This window comes from Protopterus annectens, chromosome 13.part0 (assembly GCF_019279795.1).
Source record: "Protopterus annectens isolate FY-2018-M chromosome 13.part0, PAN1.0, whole genome shotgun sequence".
NCBI classification, from domain to species: Eukaryota; Metazoa; Chordata; order Ceratodontiformes; family Protopteridae; genus Protopterus; species Protopterus annectens.
Window position 1 is genome coordinate 890580095 of NC_056747.1, and position 25409 is coordinate 890605503.

The following is a 25409-nucleotide window of genomic DNA, read 5'->3' on the forward strand; positions in this document are numbered from 1 at the left end:
CTGACATCGGACTGGAGCAAGAAAAAAGTTTCCCCAACGGGGTACTTAGCTTTGAAAAGAAGAATGTCTTCGGTATGAAGCACCAAAAATAACAGGAGTCAGCCGACCAGCACTTGCGAACTGCTTCCACCGCGCGGCAAGAAAGACTGGAGAACATGGCATCGGCTGGCAGTTTTGTACCCCTGGCGCACTGACGTCAGGGAGGGTGAATGCACAGCCGACGCCGGACCCAGACTTTGGGATTCTGGCCGACCGAGGGTTGCCTGCCAGCAGGAGAACCCTACAGTGATGACTGCAACAGTGAAACACGATGAACATCCTGCATTTCTTTAAAATTAGGAGGATCTGAATCCAGAAGCATTTTTTGTTTCACCTGAGACAACAAAAATTGCTGATATTTTAGCATGTGAAACTGGCAATTTAAGGCTCTCATTGCTAAAGTTGCAGACGTATATACTTTCTTTCCCCATCTGTCTAATGCTCTGGGATCTCTGTCAGAAAGAACTGGATTATTTGCTGATGAGGCCTTAACCCCTTTGGGTCCCTGAGAAATAGTTTCAGGGTCAGCAACAGGGCTTTTATACAGGAATTTGTGTGAGTCAGGGACTCTGTAATATCTGTCAGGTTTAACTGGGGCTGGAAGTAAGTAATCAGGATTTAAGCTGGATTCAGTATACACATCATTCACAATATCTAACACTGCCGGAATAGCAAGGGGTCTGTGTTGAGGTAATAAAAGGAAGTCTCTGAGCCTTTTCTTGGATTCTGAGTAATCCTGGCCTTCCCAGTGGAAATGCTCCCTCATTTTATGTAAGGTTTACCCAAAGGAGTAGTCCTCAGGCAGAGAGGCTGATGGAATTGATTCCTCAGCATCAGAATCCTCATAAGGGGGTAAAGAATATCCTAAGGTCTGAGGATGAATCTGAAGAAATGGACACCTGGTCGGATGAGTCATAGCCTGCATCCTGCCTAGGCCTTTTATCAGGAGGGGGATGGGACCCCCTGATCAGAGTGATTAGGTCTTCGGCCATTTTGAGCATTTGTTTCTTAGGCAAGGAGGCCTGTCCTGGAGAATGCTGTATCTGTTTCTTTGTTTTTAAAGGAGGCTTAGACTTAGCAGAGGGTTTTATGCTTAACTGAGTAGGTCTGAAAACACCCTCTGAAGCTGCAGGTTGCTCAGCTACTCTGGATCCCTCTGTAGGGTTAGTATCGGTAGGCTGAAAATCTTGTGCGTCCAAAGGCCCAGCCATCTCCACGTGGGAGTCGGAGGCGGCCTGTGTTTCTGTAGAAGCGGTCGCCAGGGGCTGCGAAGGCGCCTCACTGAAAACCGGAGAACCGGCAACTGGCCCAGAACAGGCTTCGTTGTCAGTTTTGGGCCTTGGTTGCCTGTCCTTGTCTTTGCGCTTTTTATGTATTCCGGTCATCAGAAGTTCCGATGGCATGGTGTAATTAAATTTTCTGCCAAAATAATGTCGGGCAAAATCAAACCGACGTTTAATAGTGCGCTTGTTAAACCTAGCACAAAAATGACAACCAGTGACGTTGTGGTCTGGGCCTAGGCATGGAATACAATAAGAATGGAAATCCTTATGAGGTATTTGCTTCCCACAAGAAATACAGTTACTAACTTTTACTGACATCGGTCTGAGGCAAGAAAAAGTTTCCCCAACGGGGTACTTAGCTTTGTAGAAGACTTTGGTTCTGAATTCGGAATGAAAATCTCAGTTACCGACAGACACTTGCGAACTGCTTTTGCTTCGGGCACCGTGCGGCAAGAAAGACTGAAGAAAATGGTGTCGGCTGCGTCTTGGATACCCCTGTCGTACTGACATCAGGGAGGCGGTGACAGCAACCGATGCCGGACCAAGACATTGGAACTCAGGCCGACTGGGGAACCGCCTGATGGCAGGATAAACCAAGTGTAATGACTGCAGCAGTGTAACACGATGAACATCTGTATTGTTTCCCAGTGTTCATTCAGCATTGTTGGTCTTCTTGTGGCGTGCTGCATACAGTGCGGTTCAAATACTAAACATGCAAGCAAACTGAGGCACTAACAGTTGTATCAAAGAGGGGATAACAAATGCATTTTTCCTAAATGAAACTACTCATTCAGATGTGAATACACTTACAGGAAGAACAAAGATTAATATGAACCAACGTATGTGAAAACTGACTCGTCAATTTTTAATTATTACAGCCACCATATACCAGAACTGAATGTTTTACAGACAGCATCTCTCACTCTCAACAATTAAAACAAATTAAAGATATAATCAGGATAGTTTTTTTTTTTTTTTTTAGCTCAGAGGGTTAAACCCATGAGCTATTAAGGAGCTTCATTCACCCTGTAGCCTTGAGTTTAATTCTCTCAATTTCAATTTGCAAACTGTACAGCTCTAAGCAAGTCACCTAACCAAAGATCCTATGGTAGGGTCATCCCTGAAAAGGAACATCTACGTCAAGCGGGCTTACTTGGTTAATAATAACAAAGTACTATGGCTACTGCTAATAATAAATGTCAGAAGCATATACTCAGTTGTCACACACAGTGCTTTCCCTCTCCCGGCACAATTTAAAGTAAAGGCAGTCAATTAAAACAAATGTCAGAAGTCGGAGAGCAAACAAAAGTAAAGCACACATTTTAATGTCCAACCAACACACCTCCTGAACTCAAAGTCAGTACAAAACCCTTGAGTCCTTCTTTTTTGATGCGCAGTGTATGTGTGTGTGTGTGTGGAGATCAGAAAAAAAATCCCACGTATGCAGAAATAACAGCTTTATGCAGATCTAAAATCACAGTTAAATTAACAAGTAAATACCTGAACTGTTCCGCTCCAGCAAGACACAATAACTCACACAATATGCCAAATGTATGCAAAAAAACCTCTACATTTTTCTTCATGTTTATACCAATTCAGTTAACTAAATCACAATTTTCCTATTTGGTGACTAAAGACCGATGACGGTCCGACTCTGCAGCTTAACTGCTGCATTAACTTTTAGTAATGGCTCAAGCTCTTTTTTTTTTAAAATTCAAAACAAAAAAACAGCTTCAATGCTCTGGACGCGAGAGACTCATACTCCACCGCTCCGTAACTGGCTGCTGCTGCAAACTTAATTAAATCCAGCCAGGTAGCCAGGGTTCTTGATTCCACAACATTCAACCATAAATTAGTAATCCACTCGGTGTTACTGCAACTTTCAAGCGTGCGCAACCATTACAGCTGTCAGCCAGAGCCAAGTAAATAAAGAGTACAGTACACACCGCCTCCAGCCCTCAGACGAATTCCAACAAGCTGGCATCTGCCTCACAAAGCTGATGTCATCGTGCATGCTCCTGCAAGTGATGTCAGCAACAGCTTCGCCCCTCTCCTCCCCAAAAATATGAAAAGAACCCAGGAAAATGAGGAATTAAAGGGGCCACTTGATAATTTGTGGCACCTCATTATTTTGCCCTGAAAACTGGTAAATACTGAGGAATTCGGTACAGTTGATAGGTATGACTGCATCCCAAATCACTATACACCTTGCTAAATATCTTTTTCTGGTTTTTTATTACTTTTGTTACCCTTCACTTGAATATAGCCAGGTTTTAATTTTTGATTTACTGTTTGACTGAGTAACTGATCTGTACTCTGGTTACTTAGAAATAAAATCTGCTGCAGACAAAAGAAACCATGTCTACCCTCTACTGCATCATCAGAAGATGCAGCTGGATGATATGGAATCAGGAAGTAAAGGACAGTTGCTGAGCATACAATAAACCGAAACTTCAGTTTATTAAACTTAATATAGGTCCACCAAAATAGCTGATATAAAAACTACACATTTTAAAATAACAAAGCCCACTTTACAAGAAGATGGGATTATTATAACAGAGATATGGTAAAAAAAAAAGTTCAGTTTTGTGCCTACCATAAATGTAGATGTCCGAGAGGTATGCATCTGCAGTCCTTACAAATGGGTTGTCCTGCCTCAGGCAGCCCTTCGGTCGGCCGGATTCCAAAGTCTGGGTCTGGCCTCGGCTGATGTCGCACTTCACCCGACGTCATAGCTGCAGTTCTGGGGGTATAAAGGCATCAGCCGACGCCATTTTCCTCAGTGTTTCTTGCCCCAGATGCCAGGTGCCCTCTAGGAAGGCTAAATTTGGATAAATGCAAATGTTTCCAAACAATAGAGAGCAAATAGAAATAAACATGTATATACATATATACAAACAAATACACCATAATAGATTCCAACAGCTAGCTACAAGGTGGGCAAATACCCTAGGAGTACCACAGAGGGAAGGAGGGTGGGACTGCAGATGCATACCTCTCGGACATCTACATTTATGGTAGGTACAAAACTGTACTATGTCCTTCAAGGATGCATCTGCAGTCCTTACAAATGGGTAGAATACCATAGCCAAACTGGGGAGGAGGCACTAAGGAAGCACTAAGAGTTTATGGTATTTAAGATCCCTTGCAAAACAGCAGTGGCAAAACCTGCTCGGGATCTGGAGTATAAAGGCAGATTATAATGCTTGGCAATGTATGCACGGAGCTCCAAGTAGCAGCCTCTAAAATGTCTTTGGTAGCCACTCCTAAGAAAGCTGTAGTAGTGGCTGTAGCCCTTGTGGAATGGGGTCTGATGTTTTCTGGAGTTGCCTTTCCATGAAAAGAGTAACAAAATCTAATGCAATTTCCTATCCATTTTGAGATTGTTTGTTTTGAAATTGCTTTTCCTTCCATTCCTGTGGCATATGCTACCAGAAGCTGGTCAGTTTTTCTATAGTTCTTGGTTCTGTCCAGGTAGTAGCGCAATTGTCTGTGTACATCCAAGGTATGCAGCAATCTTTCCCCCCTGTTCTGTGGATTGGGGAAGAATGTTGGCAGGTGTATTGCTTGGTTTAAAGATACTCTGGAGACCACTTTTGGCATAAAGGTAGGATTAGTTCTCATGGACACTATATCCTGATGGAAGATAAGGAAGGGCTGTACTGCCATTAATGCCTGTAATTCAGAAACCCTTCTAGCTGAAGTGATTGCAAGTAGGAATGCAGTCTTCCAAGATAAGTACTGTAATTCTGCTGTTGCTGCTGGTTCAAAAGGGGAAGTGTTAACTTTTCTAACACAAAGTTCAAATCCCATGTAGGCAATGGTGGTTTCCTTGGTGGTTTTACATTTTAATTCCTCTGAGAAACTGTCTGAGTAGAGGTTGAGAAAAGACTGGAGGATCCATGTTGTATTCTGCTGAAATTGCTGATGCATGAATCTTAATGGAGGAGTAAGACAGACCATTGTGGAAAAGCTCTGCTAAATATTCCAGGATGTTAGCTATGTTTGCCACTGATGCATCTACTCCTTTGTTACACTCCAAATGAGATATCTTTTCCATTTTGCTGAATAGGTTTTTCTTGTTGAGGGTCTCCTCCAAGATAATGTCTTTAACCCTTTGAGATAAATCAGGGTTATTTTGTCTTATGCAATGTTCCAGGCAGCCAGCTGCATTGTTTTCAGGTTTGGATGCAGGGTTTTGAAGTTGTTCTGTGTTAACAGTAAGGGAACTAGGGGCAGATGCCATATTTGTTCCCGCGACATGTTCCTCAGTAATGGGTACCAATGCTGCCTCGGCCAGTCTGGAGCTATCAGGATGATCCTTGGACGGTCTTCTTTGATCTTCAATAGCACCTTGTGCATCAAAGGAAGAGGTGGGAATGCATATGCTTTCAGGTTTTTCCAACTGAAAGATAGGGAGTCCACCTTCCAAGCAAGTGGGTGGTATGCCCCGCAGAATTTTTCAATTGGTGGTTGTGTGGGGATGCTATTTCTGGTAGTCCCCATTTCTCTGTAATGGATTTGAAGATGTCTGGATGTAGCATCCATTCGGCATCCGTGGTAGTTCTGCTTAGGATGTCTGCTAGTATATTTTCTTTCCTGGTACAAATATTGCTTGTAACTGAATGTTGAGCTCAGGGCCACATTCCAGAGGTCCATTGCCATCCGCATAGAGGGTATGAATGTGTGCCGCCTGTTTGTTGATGTACCACATAACTGTGGTGTTGTCCGTCCTTATCAGCAATTGACCCTGAAGAAGTGGTCTGAATGTCTGAATTGCCAGTTTTACTGCCAGCATCTCCTTTGATTTATGTGTAGGTTCAGCTGGTCTTGAGTCCATAAACCTTGTATGCACTTGTCCAGCATGTGTGCCCCCAACCGAGGTCTGAGGCGTCGTGATAGTCTGGCTTGGTTGAGTGCTGTGGAAGGGCATCCTTTGTTCGATTGACAGGCCTGAGCCCACCATTGGAATTCTTGCTTCAGGCATGGAATTATTGGAATTTGGGTTTCTAGGCTGTGCTTGTGCTGAGACCATAAATTCCTTAGGTACCATTGTAACTTTCTCATATGTAGTCTGGCATGTGGAATCAATATTATGCAGGATGCCATGTAACCCAAGGCTTGCAGGACTTTCCTTGCTGTTAGCTGGTTCTGCTTTGTTAATGCCATGAAATAGAGAGGAAGTTGCTTCTGTTTTTCTGCTGTGAGGGATGCCATTTGATTTGATGTGTCCAGTTCTGCACCCAAGAAAGTTATCCTCTGGGATGGTATCAGCCTTCACTTTCTTATATTGACTGTGTATCCCAGGGCTTGCAGTATATGAATGACCTTTTTCAAATCTTTTTCTAATTTGTTTTTGTTGTCCGCTTGTAACAGGCAGTCGTCCAGGTAAAGGTAAATTTGAATTCTGAAGCCTGCAATGAGCAATTACTGATGCCAGGCATTTCGTGAATACGTAGATAAGCCAAAGGGCAATGCTGAGAATTGATAATGCTCTGATCCTGCAAGAAATCTGAGGTATCTTCTGCAATTTGGTCAGGTATGCCTCCTTGAGATCTAGAGTTACCAGCCAAGACTCCTTGCCCAGCATGGGAAGAAGCTGCTGAAGGGTCAGCATTTTGAATTTTGGAACAATGATGTATGTGTTTAGAGCAGACAGGTCTAGAATAGGTCTCTATTGGTTTTCTTTTCTTGGTACCAGGAAAAGTCTGGAGTAAAATCCTTGCCCTTGTTCCATGGACGGTACCCTTTCTATAGCTCTCATCCTTAGTAAGTGGTGTATTTGTTGTAGAGCATTTGTCTTCTGATTTGGAGGTAGGTTTGGCATTCCTCTCTTCCTTGGTAGAGTATGGAAGTGAAACCTGTAACCTTGGTCTATTGTCTGTAAAATCCATTTGTCTCCTGTGATGTGATGCCAGTTTACTGAAAATAAGGCTAGCTTTCCGCCTAAGGGTGCTTCTAGTTGCTCCCTGGTAGGCGGTCTCAGAGCCAAGTCACTGTGATTGTCCTGTGGAAGTGGTGGTGGCTGGATCTGTGGCAGTACTCGCTGGTTGTTAGGCTGCCACTGACGCCCCTGTAGGCACCTCTGGATTAATCCCTGCCTCTGGGCCTATTCCTGCCTCTCTGAGCTCTGGAGGTGTCTGGAAAGGACCAATTCTTGGAAGGCCAGTTCCTACTAAACCTTGGAGGCTGGACCTGTAAGAAATCCTTGACTGTCTGGACAGATTTTGCTTTCTCTTCCACCTTCTTCAGCACCTGCTGTGCAGGGAGCCAAACAAATAGAGCTTATCCATGGGAGCGCCTAGGAGCTTTGATTTAACATGGTCTGGTAAGGACTGCTCTTTAACCATGCATGCCTTCTGATCACTGTACCAGTCATAGCTGATCTAAAGGAAGCCTCCAGTGCATCATAGCCGCATTTTAAAGAATGATTACTGACCTGCTGAATGTTATGTACCATTTCCTGAACAGATTTTTTGTCTAATGGTTCAGACGAGGACAGTTTTTAGTTAACTGATCTAACATAAATTCCTGATACTGAATCATGTGGAATTGACAGTTTAAGGCCCTAGCCGAAAGAGTAGCAGAGGTGTAAACTTTTTACCCCATCTCTAAAGCCCTAGATTCCCTTTCAGAGGGAGGGGTTTTGGCAGAGGTAGCTGCTACAGCCTTGGGTCCCTGGGAGATAGTTTCAGGATCTGCAAAAGGAGCCTTATACAAATGATAATGTGTGTCCGAACCCTGTAGTACCTGTCGGGCTTAGCAGGGGACGGAGGAAGAGAATCAGGAGCAGTACAAGCATCATTAAATGCATCATCCACAACAGTGAGTACTGGAGGAATGGCTAAAGGCCTATGCTGTGGCAAATGCAAAAGGTCCTAAGCCTTTTCCTAGAGTCTGAAAAATCCTGGCCCTGCCATTGAAATTGTTCCCTCATAGCATGCAAGGTTTCCCAAAAGAAAATTACTCAGGCGGAGAGGCAGAAGGAATGGAGTTCTTCTGCATCAGAGTCCTCATAAGGAGAATAAGGGCCTCTGGAGGGTTTGTATTATCTGAATCATCAGAGGAGTAATCTGAAGAAACTGGCTCAGGGGCTCTGCCTAGGCCTCTTCTCTGGAGGTGGGTGAGAGGCCCTGTCAGGGTGAGGTTGGGATCCCGGATCAAAGAAATGAGATCCTCTGCTAGACTAAGCATTTGAGAACTAGAGCTAGGCCTGTGAGAGGGGTCTTAGCAGGCACAGTTTTGATAGATTTTGCTGCTTTAGCCCTGGCAAAAGCCTTAATCGACATGGATGCAGGGGCCTAGCAGCTCCACGCAGGAGTAGATATATCTAAAGGTATAGTATCAGATAATCCTGTGAACCTGCAAGAGCAGGTGGGATTTCGTAGCAGATTCAGCCATGCTGGATGAGGCCTCGGAAGGAGGCAAGTTCAAGGAAGAACCGTGGACTCGGTTTCAACCGAAACCGAGACACTCGCTGCTTCGTTAACCACGGTTTCGCCGGAAATCATGACCGCTGGGTGTCGGTCCTTTTCCTCGCTTTTAGTTAGTCGGAGTTTCCGACGGCATATTGTAAGCAAAGCGGAGCCGAAAACTCCTCAGCAATTCCGACCGACGCCTAAGCGTCCGTCGGTTGAAAGAAGCACAGGCTAGACAAGCTGCTACGCCGTGGTCTGGGCCTAAACAAGGTAGGCAGTAAGAGTGGAAATCTTTATGAGGTATTTGTTTCCCACAAGTTAAACAGTTATTCACTTTTTCTGACATCGGCTGAGGCAAGAAAGAGTCCCCAACGGGTACTTAGCTTTTAGAAGTCTTTGGTAGTAGTAATCTCTGGTTCTGACCGACCTGCACTTGCGAACAGCTTCTGCTTGCAAGAAAGACTGAGGAAAATGGCGTCGGCTGATGCCTTTATACCCGCAGAACTGCAGCTATGATGTCGGGTGAAGTGCGACATCAGCCGAGGCCAGACCCAGACTTTGGAACAATCCGGCTGCCTGAGGCCAGGACAACCCATTTGTAAGGACTGCAGATGCATCCTTGAAGGACATCTAAGCACTTGATCTTTAACAGAAGACTAAACACAACTGCGAAAGGAAAGGAGTAGACATTAATTTAATGTCATAAGCAAAAATGGATCACTAAAATTGATCATCAGCAAAACAAAATCTTATGTCAATACCTTCTGAGCTTGCTGCCATGTGCACGAGACTTCAATTTAACACTTCTAACACAACCACAGGTCTCCACCCCACCCAAAACAGTTTATCCTTTCTCATTTCAGAAACTAAACACTACACCAGAAATTTTAGTTTTTCTGTCCAGGCCCCTACAATTTGAGAATGACTCCCTACCCACCTCAGAACTAGCAAGTACTACCCAGAGTATTTTGAAAGATGCTTAAAGTATCTGCTGATAACAGGAACACGCAAATGCTTCCAAGATGATGTTCCCTCAAACCTCCTAACACTTTTATTTAGTCTCTTCCACAATACAACAATACACATACATTTTATGAATTTATCATAATGAAAATGTTCTTCATATATTGTTACCTCAATCCTAATGTTGGACATTATAAACATGTCCTTCACAGCTATTTCACCTGTAATTCCCAATTTTACTTTCATCATACTGTACATATTATCTACAAATATTTATATTGCTATACTTTGTTTTGTTCTCCTGTACTGTTTTATTATAAGCTTAAACATCCTTGAGTATGTACGCCACACCATGGACTGGATCAGTAGTCTACCTCAATTACTAAAAACAATTTAGAATGCCACAGGCATGGTTGCTGTTACTAAAAATTACCTGCACTTATCATCAAGATGTATTATGTCTCAAGCTAACCATAATGCAACACTGCAGCCTACTCTCATCATAAAAAGGTATTACGGACAATGATAAATTATTTATTTATATACACACAAACATTTATTTTTCACTTTTGCCCCTGCTGCATGCCCATTAGACCCTCTCTTTATCAACTAGCCCATTCATTCTTCATATATCAGGGAAAGGTCCAATCAAGAACAGCAGTTATTCAGGTAGCCAACAAGGGCTTCTCACCACCCCCTTCAGCCCTAATCAAACTAGGAATGCCCAGCAACATACTCACCATTCAGCATGCAGTGGGTACCAGTGAGAGCAACCCATTGGGACAGCCAGGCTCCCTTGAAGTTAGCGCTCCCATAGCATCACTGGTCAACAGGGATTATGGGCTAAATTCTTGGTCAGGCTTGTAAGGGCCTCAGGGCTAATAGCCCAGTAACTTCCTAGATCCTATGATTTAACCATAAAAACAAAATATCATGTATGCACTACTTTACCCTGCCACAGGGGAGGTCAGCTGGCAAAGGTATGTCACTCCTGTACCATGCTAGCTCTAGCAGGCAACAGAGCCACTAATCAAACACAGGCTGCCTAGGTCATATTTAGGACTTTATCCCTCTACATCAACAAAGTTGGCTAGCCAGTGCAAAACTAATGTTGACAGACAGTCTCCAGGCTCACGCAGGCTACTTCAATGTTCTGTTAGGTAAAATTGGCTTCAGTAGAGTCTAGAATCCTGTTTTAAGTAATGATGGCAAATAGCCCCCCCCCCCCCCCACACACACACACACACCCTTACTGTGGCCCAGTAACTACTCCCTTTGAGAAATATATGTGCAGACAATTATCCACCTCACTGCAGCAAAGTCACTGTTTTCTGGAGCAATGCTGGTAGACATTCCCTTGTTTCAGTGGAACTTGGCCACTGTACTCCGCTCTCGCAAGTAATACTGACAGGTACTCCAACCTCCACCCACCCCACACACATAAAAATGCTTACAGAACACTGGGGTCTAATCACCAAGTACTTAGGTGACTGCAGTCACTTGTTAAACTGGTAACCGAACCAATCCATTGCAGGTAATTTCAGTCTTAACCCGTGCCACAAGGTGAAAGATCAATACAACATACATGGACAACATAAGCCAGTCAACCATTATGTTTGGACAGGTGGTAGGAAATAGGAGCATCCAGAATAAAGTCAGCCATGAAGGTACAGAAAAAACGCACATGAGTAACTGGACATCAGGATAGAACAATGGAACCTGGAGACGTAAGGGAGAAACATTAAACAATGACTCAAAGTACTACCTATTCTGACACAAACCAAGACAGGCACATACAGTTAAAAACACAGCAGATTCTTAGTCCCGCTTCTAACTCACTCATTTCTATGACAATTCAAGTTAACTGCAGAACTAAGTTTACAGCAGCTCTAACAGTGTGACTATAAACTTCCTGTAGTGGAAAAACAAAGTTCTGAACATTTAACTAAAATTACAAGAAGCACATATATACAAGCTGTCTATTACAAACATGTTATTCACAGTGATGCATCTAAAAAGATGCTTTCATAATTATTTCAGCCTGATGAAAGTTTTTATGTTCATACACTGAAACCTGCATTTTTTTACACTTGTGAAATGGATATTTGTTAACAATGGTGTTAATGGATGTTAATTTTGATGAGTTTATACCAGTAGTTGAGTAAATTTATATCTAATTTTACATGCAACACTATTATCACATTTTTGATTTGATTATCTGCTGTTTCACTCTGAACAGACATTTAACAAATTTTAACTATTTTAATATAACTACAAAGAAAGGAGACATTTGAAACATATGCCAAGCAGCAGGCACAAAGTCAAACCATCTGACAAACGACACTACTGTATTAAATGTAAAACAATATTTTATGTGCAATCAGCATTTAGTCATACCCAAATGCATCTCTTGACTACTATAAATTAGCATGTTGTGAACTTGTTGATTTGACTCAAACATCAAAGCCTGGTATCCTTCAGCAGTGAAGATGCAAAAAAATAATACTGGAACATTGCCATCTAACATTATATTACTTAAAACCCACAAAATGTCACTACTTTTCCAGAAAGACCTATTATTGCTAGATGTGGGGGCATTAGAAATTGTAGGCAAGTTTATGAATAAGGTCCTTCTTGATAAGGTATTACTAAGTACAGTTTTGTACCTACCATAAATGTAGATGTCCGATAGATATGCAACTGCAGTCCTGACATATGGGTTGTCCTGCCTCAGGCAGCCCCTCGGTCGGCCGGATTCCAAAGTCTGGGTCCGGCATCGGCTGATGTCACCTCCTCCCCGACGTCAGAGCGGCTGGGGTATAAAGGCATCCGCCGATACCATCTTCTTCAGTGTTTCTTGCCCCAGATGCCAGGTGCCCTCCAAGGAAGGCTAAATTTTGTGAATGGATAAGCAAAAATTCTAGACATGCACAATAGTAATAAACAGATACACCATAACAGACATCCCCAGCTAATATAGGAAAGGGGGGAATGGACCCAAGGAAAAAAGCAGAGGGGTAGGAGGGAGGGTAAACCAGACTGCAGTTGCATATCTATCGGACATCTACATTTATGGTAGGTACAAAACTGTACTATGTCCTTCAAGAATGCAACTGCAGTCCTGACATATGGGTTGAATACCATAGCCAAGCTGGGGATGGTAGGATCTAAGCAAGGGAAGGTATAGCTAAAAGGCCCTGCAGGACTGCCGAAGCAAAGCCTGCTCGGGATCTGGAGTATAATGGCAGGTTGTAGTGTTTGGTAAATGTATGCACGGAGCTCCATGTAGCAGCCTCTAGAATGTCCTTTGTAGCCACTCCTCTTAGAAAGGCTGTGGATGTGGCTATAGTTCTGGTGGAGTGTGGCCTAATATTGGCTGGCACACCTTTTCCATGGAAAGAGTAACAGAATCTGATGCTGTGTCCAATCCATTTTGAAGTTGTTTGTTTGGAGACTGCTTTTCCTTGCACTCCAGCAGCACAGGCTACGAATAGTTGGTCAGACTTCCTGGTGGTCTTTGTTCTGTCCAAGTAGTAGCGTAATTGTCTGTGTATGTCCAAAGTATGCAGCAGCTTTTCCCCTTTATTTTGAGGATTGGGAAAGAAAGTAGGCAGGTGGATTGCTTGATTTAGAGACACCCTGGATATCACTTTTGGCATGAATGAAGGATTGGTCCTTAGAGAAACTCTGCCCTGATGAAAAATGAGAAAGGGAGGTACTGCCATGAGGGCCTGTATCTCCGAGACTCTTCTTGCTGAGGTAACTGCCAACAGGAAGACCGTTTTCCAGGAGAGAAATTGCATTTCTGAAGATGCTGCTGGTTCAAAAGGAGGAAGAGTTAATTTTTCCAAGATGTAATTGAGGTCCCATGCAGGAACTGGTGGTTTTCTGGGAGGTTTGATATTCTTTATCCCTCTGAGAAACTGTCTTAGCAAGGGATGCGAAAACACAGGTGGGTCACAGTTTTAATTTGCTGAGATTACTGAAGCGTGAATTTTAATGGAAGAATATGAGAGGCCACTATGAAACATTTCTGCCAAGTATTCTAATATCTGAGGTATGCTCATCACTGATGCATCCTGGCCCTTGTTGGCATTCCCGATGATGAATCTCTTCCACTTGGCCGAATAGGTTTTTCTGGTGGAAGGTCTGCGTGCTTCAGCAAGACTTCCTGAACTTTTTCGGAGAGGGAGACATGAGTCAAAGTCATGGAACCCTCCAAGCTGTCAGCTGCAATGTTTGCAGGTTTTGATGAACAGTCCTGTAATTGTGCTGAGTTAGGAGCAGAGGCCATTGAGGCAAGGGCCACGGTTTGGTGTGAGTTATGCTCAGTAGCAAAGGATACCAGTGCTGCCTTGGCCAGTCTGGAGCCATCAAGATTCCTTTTGGTTGTTCTGCTTTGATCTTCAGTAACACCTTGGTCAGTAATGGTAGAGGAGGAAATGCATAAATTGTTAGGGTATTCCAGCTGAAGGAAAGAGCATCCGTTCTCCAGGCTAGAGGATGGTGTGTCCTTGAGCAGAACCTATCCAGATGATGATTGAGATGAGAAGCAAAGAGATCTATGTCCGGTCTTCCCCATGCAGTTGTTATGTGTGAGAAAATATGTGGATGCAGCATCCATTCGTGTGGATCCAAGAAATTTCTGCTCAACCTGTCCGCCAGAACATTGTCCTTGCCCGGAACAAACTGGGATTGCAAGTGGATGTTCAGTTTCAGGAACTCTTCCCAAAGAGTCATTGTTAATCTGCAGAGGGGATACGAGTGAGTGCCCCCTTGTTTGTTTATATACCACATGACAGTGGTGTTGTCTGTCCTTATTAGCAGATGACCTTGTTGAAGAGATTTTCCAAAGGCTTCTATTGCATGCATCACTGCCAACATCACTTTTTGATTTATGTGCAGATGCATTTCCATGGGAGTCCATTGTCCTTGAATGCATCTGCCCTCCATGTGTGCCCCCCATCCATGGTCTGAGGCGTCTGTTGTAATGGTTTGACTTGCTCGAGCTTTGTTGAAAGGCATGCCTTCGTTTAAATGACTTGCTTGAGCCCACCACAAAAATTCCCTTTGCAGGCATGGAATGAGTGGTATTACGTCTTCTAGGTTGTGGCTGTGTTGAGACCACAAGCTTTTTAGGTACCATTGTAGCTTTCTCATGTGTAGTCTTGCCAGAGGGATCAGAAGAATGCAAGATGCCATGAACCCCAGGGCCTGCAGGGTCTTCCTTGCGGTCAGCTGGGTAAGCTTTGCTAGGCTTTTGAAGAAATGTGGTAAATGCTCTTGTTTCTCCTCTGTGAGGAAAGCCATTTGTGATTGTGTGTCCAGTTTTGCTCCTAGAAAAATAATCTTTTGGGATGGCAATAGTCTTGATTTTTGAATGTTGACTGTGTATCCCAAAGCCTGTAGCAACTGAATGACATAATCCAAGTTTTTTATCAAGGTTTGTTTGCTGTCTGCTTGTATGAGGCAGTCGTCCAGGTAAGGGTATATTTGAATCCCCTGGAGCCTGCAATGTGCAACTACTGATGCCAGGCATTTCGTGAATACTCTGGGCGCAGTAGATAAGCCAAACGGCAATGCTGAGAATTGATAATGCTCTGTTCCTGCAAGAAATCTGAGGTATCTTCTGCAACTGTGTCTGATTGGGACATGCAGGTAATGCCTCCTTGATGTCCAGAGTAACCAGCCAAGACCCCTTGCCCAGCATGGGAAGAAGTTGCTGCAACGTCAGCATTTTGAATTTTGGCACAATGAGAAAAGTGTTTAGAATGGACAAGTCCAGTATAGGCCTCCATTGCTTTTCTTTTCTTGGAACAAGGAACAGTCTTGAATAGAATCCCTGGCCTTGTTCCTGAGGAGGAACCTTTTCTATTGCTTTTATTTGTAACAGCTTTGAAACTTCTAAGAGTGCCTCTGCCCTTTGATTTTGTGGCAGGTTTGGCATGCCTTGTCCCGTTGGTAAGGTATGGAAGTGGAACCTGTAACCTTTGTCTATTATGTCCAGAATCCATTTGTCCTTGGTTAAAATGTGCCAGTTCTTTGAGAATAAGGATAATTTTCTGCCTAGAGGTGCTTCTCTTTGAGCCTTGGTAGGCGGAGTGAAAGTCAAGTCATTGTGATTGTCCCTGTGGTGCAGGTGAACTACCTGTGCCACTTCTCTGATTTGGTGGTTGCCATTGGCGGCCCCTGTAGGAGCCTCGGTATTGCCCTCTACCTTGAGCACGCCTGTTTTTTCCCCTTTGAAACTTGTCAGAGTCTGGAAAGGACCAATTCTTTGAAGGCCAATTCCTGCTGAATCTGGGTGGCTGAACCTGGAGGAAATCCTTGACTGTCTGTACTGATTTTGCCTTTTCCTCAATAGACTTCAACACATCCTGTGCATTAGCACCAAAAAGCTTCTGTTTTTCCAAAGGCGCATCCAGGAGCTTTACTTTAACATGGTCTGGCAGTGGCTGTTCTTTCAACCAAGCATGTCTACGTATAACGGCCCCTGTCATAGCTGCCCTACATGAAGCTTCCAATGCATCATAACCACACTGAAGAAAATGATTGCTAACCTGCTGAGTATTATGAACCAAATCCTGCAATGCCTTTCTATCTATAGGCTCAGGAGAGGCTAACTTTTTCTGCAAATCATCCATTAAGTAATCCTGGTACTGAAACATATGAAAAAGGCAGTTAAGTGACCTCATGGCAAGGGTGGAAGAGGTATAAACTTTTTTGCCCCATCTCTCCAGGGACCTAGCTTCCCTGTCAGCGGCAGAGGGTTTTTGGCCGAGGAAGTAGCCACTCCTTTGGGGCCCTGTGAAATAGTTTCTAGATCCACAGAGTGGGCCTTAAAGAGATGCTTATGAGTTTCAGGGACCCTGCAATATCTGTCTGGCTTGACAGGAGCAGGAGGGAGAGAATCAGGGGAAGCACTGGAGTCTGAGTATACATCATCCAAGACATTCAACACTGGAGGGATAGCTAAAGGTCTGTGTTGGGGTAACTTAAGGAAGGTACGTAGCCTTTTCCTGGAATCAGACAATTCCTGACCCTGCCAATGAAAATGTTCTCTCATGGAGTGGAGAACTTCACCGAAAGAAATATCCTCTGGAGGAGAGGCAGAGAGAATTGATTCCTCAGCATCAGAGTCCTCATAGGCCTGGAAGGATTTTTCTTGGGTATCTGAGTGCTCTGAATCCCCAGAGGCTTCATCTGAAGAGAGGGTGTCTGCCTGCTCAGTTCTAGGCCTTTTATCTGCAGGTGGCTGAGAACCTCTGTCTGGGTGCGGCTGAGAACCCCTGATAAGAGAGATTAGATCTGCAGCTAGAGTCATGATCTGTCTATCAGAAGAAGGGCCCTGAGAAGTAGATTTAGGATGGGCCTTGGCCTGGCTGGCAGCCTTAGCATGTGCAAAGGCCTTGATGGAAATGGATACCGGAGGCCTAGCTGCCCCACGTGCAGGGGTAACTTTGTCCACAGGAATGGTGTCAGGTAGATCTAGAGCTTCGGTTTCTGGAGGAAAATCAACAACCGGGACAGAAGAACGCGGTAAAGCGGTGTCGTCGGCCTGGAGCGGTTGAATTACCGCTTCCGAAGGGACCGATACACTCGCGGAGGGCTTAGGCGTGGTATCGGTGGATGACGTGGGCCGAGGATGTTGGTCCCGGTCCTTGCATTTTTTGGTAGTTTGCGCTGTCAGTTGCTCCAACAGCATGATATAAGCGTAACATTCGCCAAAAAAGTCTTCGGCAAATTCTGCCTGGCACCTGAGTGTGCGCTTATTAAAGCAAGCGCAGGCTGAGACGTCGTGGTCTGGGCCCAGGCAAGGGAGGCAGTAAGAATGGAAGTCCTTATGAGGTATTTGTTTACCACAAGACAAACAATTATTAACTTTTTCAATTTTTTCTGACATCGGCTGAAGCAAGAAAAAATGTTCCCCAATGGGGTACTTAGCTTTTAGATGACTTCGGTAACTGAAAACACAGGAACTGACCGACCGGCACTTGTGAACTGCTTCTGCTTCGGGCACCACGCTGCAAGAAAGACTGAAGAAGATGGCGTCGGCGGATGCCTTTATACCCCAGCCACCCTGACGTCGAGGAGGAGGCGACATCAGCCGACGCCGGACCCAGACTTTGGAATCCGGCCGACCGAGGGGCTGCCTGAGGCAGGACAACCCATATGTCAGGACTGCAGTTGCATTCTTGAAGGACATCTGCCTTATTACACGTCTCAAATTATCTAGGAAGAGGAGATGTATTAGGTTACTGTGGACGCGACCAGCCTCTAGACCAGATAGCATCAATCATGCTTAGGGACTGAAGTTCCTTTACTACTACTATTTTTTCTCTGCTATTCCTGTGTCACACTATACTTACTGATTTAGTTAATTTTTGTTTACCATAATTTATATATTTTGGCTGTTTTATCTATAAGCAAATAAAGGTACATCTATGGAAAGAAGTGCTACACAAATCTGCTTATGGGGCTTTTTAAAGATTGGTATATGTATGATCATGACCCCCCCCCCCCACCCCCAAACATCATGTAGTTTATTTTCAATTTACTGATAATTTATGTGCAAAGCTAAACCATATTTTTTTTCAATATTAAAATTGCTTTGATATTTCCTTCACTTAACCAACATGCACATTTACATCTGGCCCTAGTGTGGGTGTTGACACCACAGTGTTAGAATACAAAGAAGCAAAGTTAATCGTGAAATAGAAAACTTTGAACAGAGTGAAAGGTTCTTTTTGTGACCTTCCCTTAGGTTTTGCTTGCCTTGATGTTTTATGCATTTCCTCATGCTTCCTGCTTGTCTTTTAAGTGAAAATTTATATTTTAATGAATTACCTATTTAACTGGTTTTATACATGCTCTATGTAATGTTTATGTTCTGGATATCCTGTAATCCACTAAAGGCACAAGAATAGAATAAAGCTATCTGAAATTTTGTCATTATTTACCATACTCTGTTTTAGTCATTTGGCAAATGTGGTGTTAACAGCTCTAACAGTGTGCCAACCAAATACTCTAAATATTTAACTTGAAGTATAAAAAAACATTTAAATACTTGTCTATTACAAACATGCTTTAAACAATGATGCACCTGAAAGACAACAAAGGCGACCCGAAAAAATGATTCTTATCCTTACCTGTTGACACCATGTTACTGTAAGATGCAAACTCCATAAAGGTGCTGTAATTTGGCAAAACTGTCTGGACAGGAACATCATCCACACCACATCTGATTTCTGCCTCCTCACAGAGGTGACGAAAACAGGACATAGAAACAAGGACTGCTTCAGTATCAGAGTTCCACAGGAACATAAAAAGTACAACCTCCAGGGTTGTCTGAGCCTGGCGGCAGTTAGGAATCCCACTGCCCAATGTAGCATTCTCCTACAAAAAATTAATTACATTTTTACTATACACAGATACATATGCATCTGTCTTAAAAGCGTACATAATTTACAATAGTAAAAAACTGAATACAGAAAATGTTGCATTTAATCTATTTTTTTGGGCCTGCATCTGTTCAGCTAACCTACTCTGGCCACCAATGACTTGTTTCCCCATCTCACCAACCATTAAAATACCTCAACATCCCATGGAGAGGTGTAGTACCTGCAAACAGTCAGGACAAATGAGACAAAAGTTAGTGACCACATGCTTGACATCCCAAAAGCAGTTAGGTTTTAATTTATGGGCCAAACTGATGTGCATGTGAACATGCAATGCATTAAAAACTGGTTCCCTCCACACCTTCATCTCCATGAAGCCACACAATTAGGACATACCAATATGCCTAGGACTTAATCGTTGACATATGCCAAAGGATAGGTCAACGGCACAAGTTCCAATATCTTTACCACAGCACAGGGTACAGAACCATAAACCACTCAATCCTACCTTTCTTACTTAGTCCAGTGTGTATGAACCTCTCTGTTTTTTTTTTTTTTGTTTAAACTTATGTCACAGTCACAGGTAATAAACCTGCATCAATGGTGCAGGCGTCTGTTTACAGAGTTAAACAATAGTTTTCATACCTTATTTTTCAGGAGGAATTTGTTCCGACAGATGAGAATTTCCCGTAGCCATTTGAGGATTTCAGTGCTATTTACCAGCTGCTGGCCAATTAATGTCTTGCAAATATAAAGCAGAACCTGTGAGCTAATATAAAAAAGGAACTTTCAAATTTCTTATTGGGGTTGTCTTTTAATTAAAAATTTAAAAAAATGCAAGTTGCAGTCAGTTTGTTTGAATTTAAGCACCTCTGCAAATATAATGCAAATCAGTAATTACAAAAAATCCAGAAAATGATGGCAAAAACCTGCATTAGTTGACATGGAAAAAGGTTACACAGTAACTTCGCACAACAGCAAAAACAGCAACCTCCACTGCTGGAGAGTAATGTCACTCTGACTGCAACCAAAATTCACTTAGTTCCTTAGACAGTTGTAGGAGTGGGGGTAGGAAAGAGGAGGCTCGGCCTACTTTGTTTGCCTCAGGGGGCAGGGTTGTGGATGACTTGCTAGTGGGGACAGACTATTCAAAACTCTAGTGGAGACCAAGCATTGAAATAGGTTTTTGGGTCATGCTTTTTTTTTTTCTCTTTCAGGTGCATCATTGTTGGGTGCATGTTTGCAATAGGCAAGTACTTGGATCTAATTTACACTTCAAGTTAAATGTTTAGCGTATTCGGTTTTCCCACTGCACAAAGATGAGGTGAAGTAGCTGTCCTAGGTAAGGGGTGGGTATGCTACCACAGGTCACACCTCATAGCCAGGTCTGCTGACATAAGTAATGTCTGCACACAGAGGGGAGTGCCTAACACAAAGCAAGCCTACATCCACAAACAACAATGGCAGAAATCTAGACATGCCTAGCTCTTGCAGGAGACCCGTCATCATCAATGAAGTTGAGCACTGGTAATCTCTGCCCAGAGGGTGAAGCAGCATAAAGTACTCATGGACTTGGATGGCAAGAGAGATTATGGGAGTCACTCTATACCAGGAGTATGAATACATTCCCGAATCCATACAAGAAACTGGGAAAATAATCCTTAAAGCTCTTACCAACAGGTCATACTCTCAGAACATGTGTGGTTACCAAAAGAAAACAGATTTGAAACTGGCAGAATTAAACATGGTTCATTTCAACATTCTCAGACCTTAGGTAAAAGTGAATTGAAAATGGAAACAAGGTTTTAACATGACTAGAGGGCTCTAGGGCTCTCAGTAAAAACATCATGCCCACTACAAGGGGAAAAGTACAGTACTTACCATTAATGCAGACACTCTTGTCTTTTCACTGTTGCGGTAATAACATGGGATTTTTTTGCTGTGGAGGTCAATGCCAATGTGAAGGCATTAAAAACAATCTATGAACATTTATATGACAGAAAGATTCAAATGCTATACAAAGACATTCTATTGTATGTAAAAATTTTAAACATTTCACCTTTGGCATCTTGGAGAGAATGAAAATTAATCCTAGGGGGGGAGATTGGCAAAGACGTCTTATGAAGGAATTCATGTGGTAGTTAAGATTAAATGCAAGTTATGCAACATTTCCACCGGGACTTGATGACCAAGTTTCCATAGCACCAATATTAAAGGAGAAAGCAGACATTTTAACTTAAGATGTGTTTATATGAATTTTATAAGTATGGGTTTTAAACAGCAAAATAATGGATTTGAATGTTGCTGATATGTTTTTTAATATACTCGTTTTTTTGCTAAGGGTAGAAAGTGTGGTTTAAGGAGGGAGTAGACTGATTGGTCAATTGAAATAAATTATGTTGTAATGTATAAAAGGAAGGAAGGAGTGTGGGTACTGTATCTGAAGTCTCTTGTTTGGAGATGAAAGCGCTTATGATTTGTGTAATATTATACTTTAAATAAATTTTTCATACTGGTGTATTCTGCTGGCTTGGAGCAACTTTGCTGATATTATTTTGTAAGGATTTGGTTGCCATTTACTTTGTTTGCTGGTTTTTATTAGTGGCCATCCAGCAGCAGGGTACATTATGATGGAAATTATGGACAATACTGATTCATTGGAGAATGCTAATTGTTCTCCTAAAAGCAGTCCCTGGCTTGAACCATCTGGTGTTCCCTCAGAAGTTGCCTTATTGAGGGAGGAAGTGGCTTCTTTGAAAAGTGATTTAACTAGACTTACCGAGATGCTGTCGCACAGTGGAGGAGATGACATCCCTAAAGAACATGACCCTGCTTCTGTAGCATTACTGAGGGGAAGTAGTGCACTCACATCCGGTACTGGAAAGTCAGGAGGAAAAGCCAGTAATAGTGTGGATGGTGGCTTGTTGGTTCATGCTCTGGAGAGGCATGAAAATGAGAGAGAAAGGGTAGCTGAACAACGTAGCGTTTACAAAGGCACAGTCGGTGCTACAAGAAATAAGCAAGATGGGCAGAAAATTGACAACGGCTCTAAAACAGGTACTGTTCATTTTAGTCCCTCGGATATTTTGACCGCACAAGCACTTATTACAAGGGGATTTCAATCGTTGAACAAGCAAATAAACTGTAATGCTACTTTTAAAAATGTAATGGACATAGTTTTTACTTTCAGTAATAGGGAAAAGGAACATGTTCAAGAACAAGAGAAAAACAGTACGAACTAAGGTTTACCCAACACTTAGGGAACTAATGTTTTCTTTGGAGAAAAACTTTATAAAATTTAAGTTTACAGATTGAAAATGATTACTTGAGGGACTGTATTAAATTGCGAACAGTACCCCAAGGCCTGAGAATGTACAAGTTCATGTTTGGGTTGTTGTATAATGCTGAAATTATTTCTGAATTTATTTCTTTTTTTGGAAAGTGTGGGTATGAGCTAATGTCTAAAATTGTTGAGTATAATAAAGGTACTCTGTGTACTTTGGGGTCAGAAATAGACGAGCTAAATAAGTCTATTCCGAACTCTTAATATCTGATCAATACAAGAGTTTGTATGACAAAATAATGGGAAAAAAAGTTGACAAAGTGCATGCAAAGAAGCAAAGGAAACTTGAGAGATATAAAACAATTTTCACAGAACAAGGCATACACTGTTCCACCATTATATGGTGGAGAAATAGGTGCAACAGGCACAACCACTGGGAAAGGAGACCAGTCACCATCAGGGTACATTTACAGGGGGGTTGGATGAGTTAGATTCATTTTCTCCTAGATGGCAGAATGTTCCACTAGTATGTCAGTCAGAAAGACTGGCCAGCAGATCACGACAGACCATAGATTCTGGACAGCATCAACAGCCCTCTCCCAAGAAAGTCAGTTGCAGGAATAGAGTAAGGAGGAAGAGATAATAAAATATAGTGAGGATGGTATTATAATGCTTTACACAAGGGATTTAAAATATATAATTATACAAATCTCTCTCTAACCAAAGAACACTTTTCACTGTTTTCTAAAGGATTTTCATTTGTTCCAACAAGGGCAAGTGATGTAGCCAACTGTTTGGTGGAATTAAAGGTGTTCACTAGGAAATTGAATTTGGAAATGTACTTTAAAGATCAGAATAGAATTAAAGAAAAGGAGGGTAGAGCTTGTATTTTAAAAAGTAGTAGTACTTTCAACTCCCCTCTACACCCATTAGCTTAGGTATTTGAAAAGGCTGCTATGGAGGAAATTTATCAATTATTTTTGGGAGGGAAAAAAAATTAATTTTTACCTTTCTAAAAAGGAAAAATAAAATTTGGATCACTTAAGAAAGAATACAGACTTAAGAGTAATGAAACCAGACAAAGGGGGTGAGATAGTTGTAATGAAAATGGAAGACTACAAAAATGTTATCTGCTTCACAATACTGGTACATACTCTCCTACTTTGATTAATGAAATTAACATAGCACATCAGAGGACTGACTCATACAGAGTACCTTTTAGATAGTAGTATTAATATGGATACCTTTCAGTTCCCACAACAGTCTAAAACTATGATCCCAAACATATTTGGAATACCCAAAGTACACAAAGGGATAAAAAAAATCACCCATTCAGGGCAATAGTGTCTTCCAGGGGATCCAAAACACACACTATTAATGTGTTGATAGACAAATTGGTAAAGGAAGTGGTCAATAAAACTCCACCTTTGATTAAGGACTCATGGGACTTCCTATGCAAACAAACAGAATTTATGGAAAAAGGAGCTTATTTTTTAACAACTGATGTGGTAGGCTCTGTTTTCCACAATACCCCAAAAAAAAAGGGTTTGGATTATTTGAGAGATTTTTGGGGAGAAATCCTCTTTATCTAAGGAGCAAATTTCTATGGTTGGAGAACTGGCCGAAATTGTAATAGAGAACAATTTTGTCCATTTTAAAGGTGAATTCTACCAACAAATTACAGGGATAGCTATGGGGGCAGCATGTGTCCCCACTTTTTCCAACATAGTTATGCTGGGGTGGGAAAATGAATGTGCGAGACATTTTTGGATATTTTTATTTTGTGGGATGGAGTAGGAGAGGGCATTTTAAAATTTGTTGACTACCTAAATGTTCGTTCTACCTACTTCAGGTTTACGTATACCTACAGTCAGGTAGGGATTAGTTAGTTAAATACCTACATATCCCACACTACTAGTGGATTTAAATCTAACATCTTTAGGAAGGACAGCTTTTGTAATGCTTATTTGCATTACACTAGTAACCATCCACAGTCTCAGAAAAGAAGATTGGTAAAATGTCAAGCCATCTGAACAGCAAGGATGACATTGAAGTATGAGGATTTAAGGAAGGGGCTTGAAAAATTAAAGGACATGTTAACAGATACATGGTATCCTACAAAAATGGTGGACAAACAAATCAAAGTAGTATATGAAGGGTAGGGTACGAAATACCACCCCTTGTTGTGGATTGAAATGGTAAGGACAAAAGAAGCCCCCAAACAGTACAATTTGAAAAAGCATTAATTTTAGAACATAACCAGTACTCCAATAATATTAAAGGAATAGCAAAAAGGAACTGGAATATCTTTAAGGTTAGTAATGAGATTCATGGAATTGTGGGATAGGGACCAACATTTTGCCATAAGACAGGAAAAAATTTCAAACAGTTATTTGAAGGAGAGGTTGACCAGGTAGGAAATAAGGGGACCATCCCTTGCGGCTGTTGTAAGCAGTGTAGGTACATAATAAAAGAAAAAAGTACTGTGTTGGTCAACACACTTGGGAGTAAGTTTGATTTTGTTCGTGGGAATTTTGGAAGAAGTAAAACAGTTTACCTAGCTAGGTGTGACAATTGTACAGTTTTCTACATAGGAAAAACAGAGGGCATTAAAAACAAAAATCTATGAACATTTATTTATATGACAGAGAAAGAGTCAAACGCCTTATACAGACATTCTACTGTAACAATTCTAAACATTTCACCTTTGGCATCTTGGAGAGAATGAAAATTAACCCTAGGGGTGGAGATTGGCAAAGACTTCTTATGAAGAAGGAATTAATGTGGGAGTTGAGACTAAATGCAACATTTCCACCAGGACTCAGTGGCCAAGTTTCCATAGCACCAATATTAAGGGAGAAAGCAGACGTTTTAACTTAAGATGTGTTTATTTGAATTTTCTAAGTATAGTTTTTAAACAGCAAAAAAAAAAAAAACGATTTAAATTTTGCTATTTTTTTTTAATATACTTATGTCTTTTTGCTAAGGGTAGAAAGTGTGGTTTAAAAAGGGAATAAATTGATTG

At 42.0% G+C, this 25409-nt stretch overlaps 1 protein-coding gene across 2 annotated transcripts in view; it reads right to left on the bottom strand.

The window, feature by feature from the left end:
- NF1 (neurofibromin 1) overlaps positions 1 to 25409 on the bottom strand; it is a 5218972-nt gene that overhangs the window by 3412781 nt on the left and 1780782 nt on the right. For both annotated transcript variants that reach the window (XM_044054637.1, XM_044054636.1), the window contains exons 16-17: positions 19747 to 19870; positions 18853 to 19099 (exon numbers count right to left, since the gene is read on the bottom strand). In XM_044054637.1, the coding sequence (XP_043910572.1) occupies positions 18853 to 19099; positions 19747 to 19870 (371 nt within the window). The remainder of the gene's footprint in view (positions 1 to 18852; positions 19100 to 19746; positions 19871 to 25409) is intronic.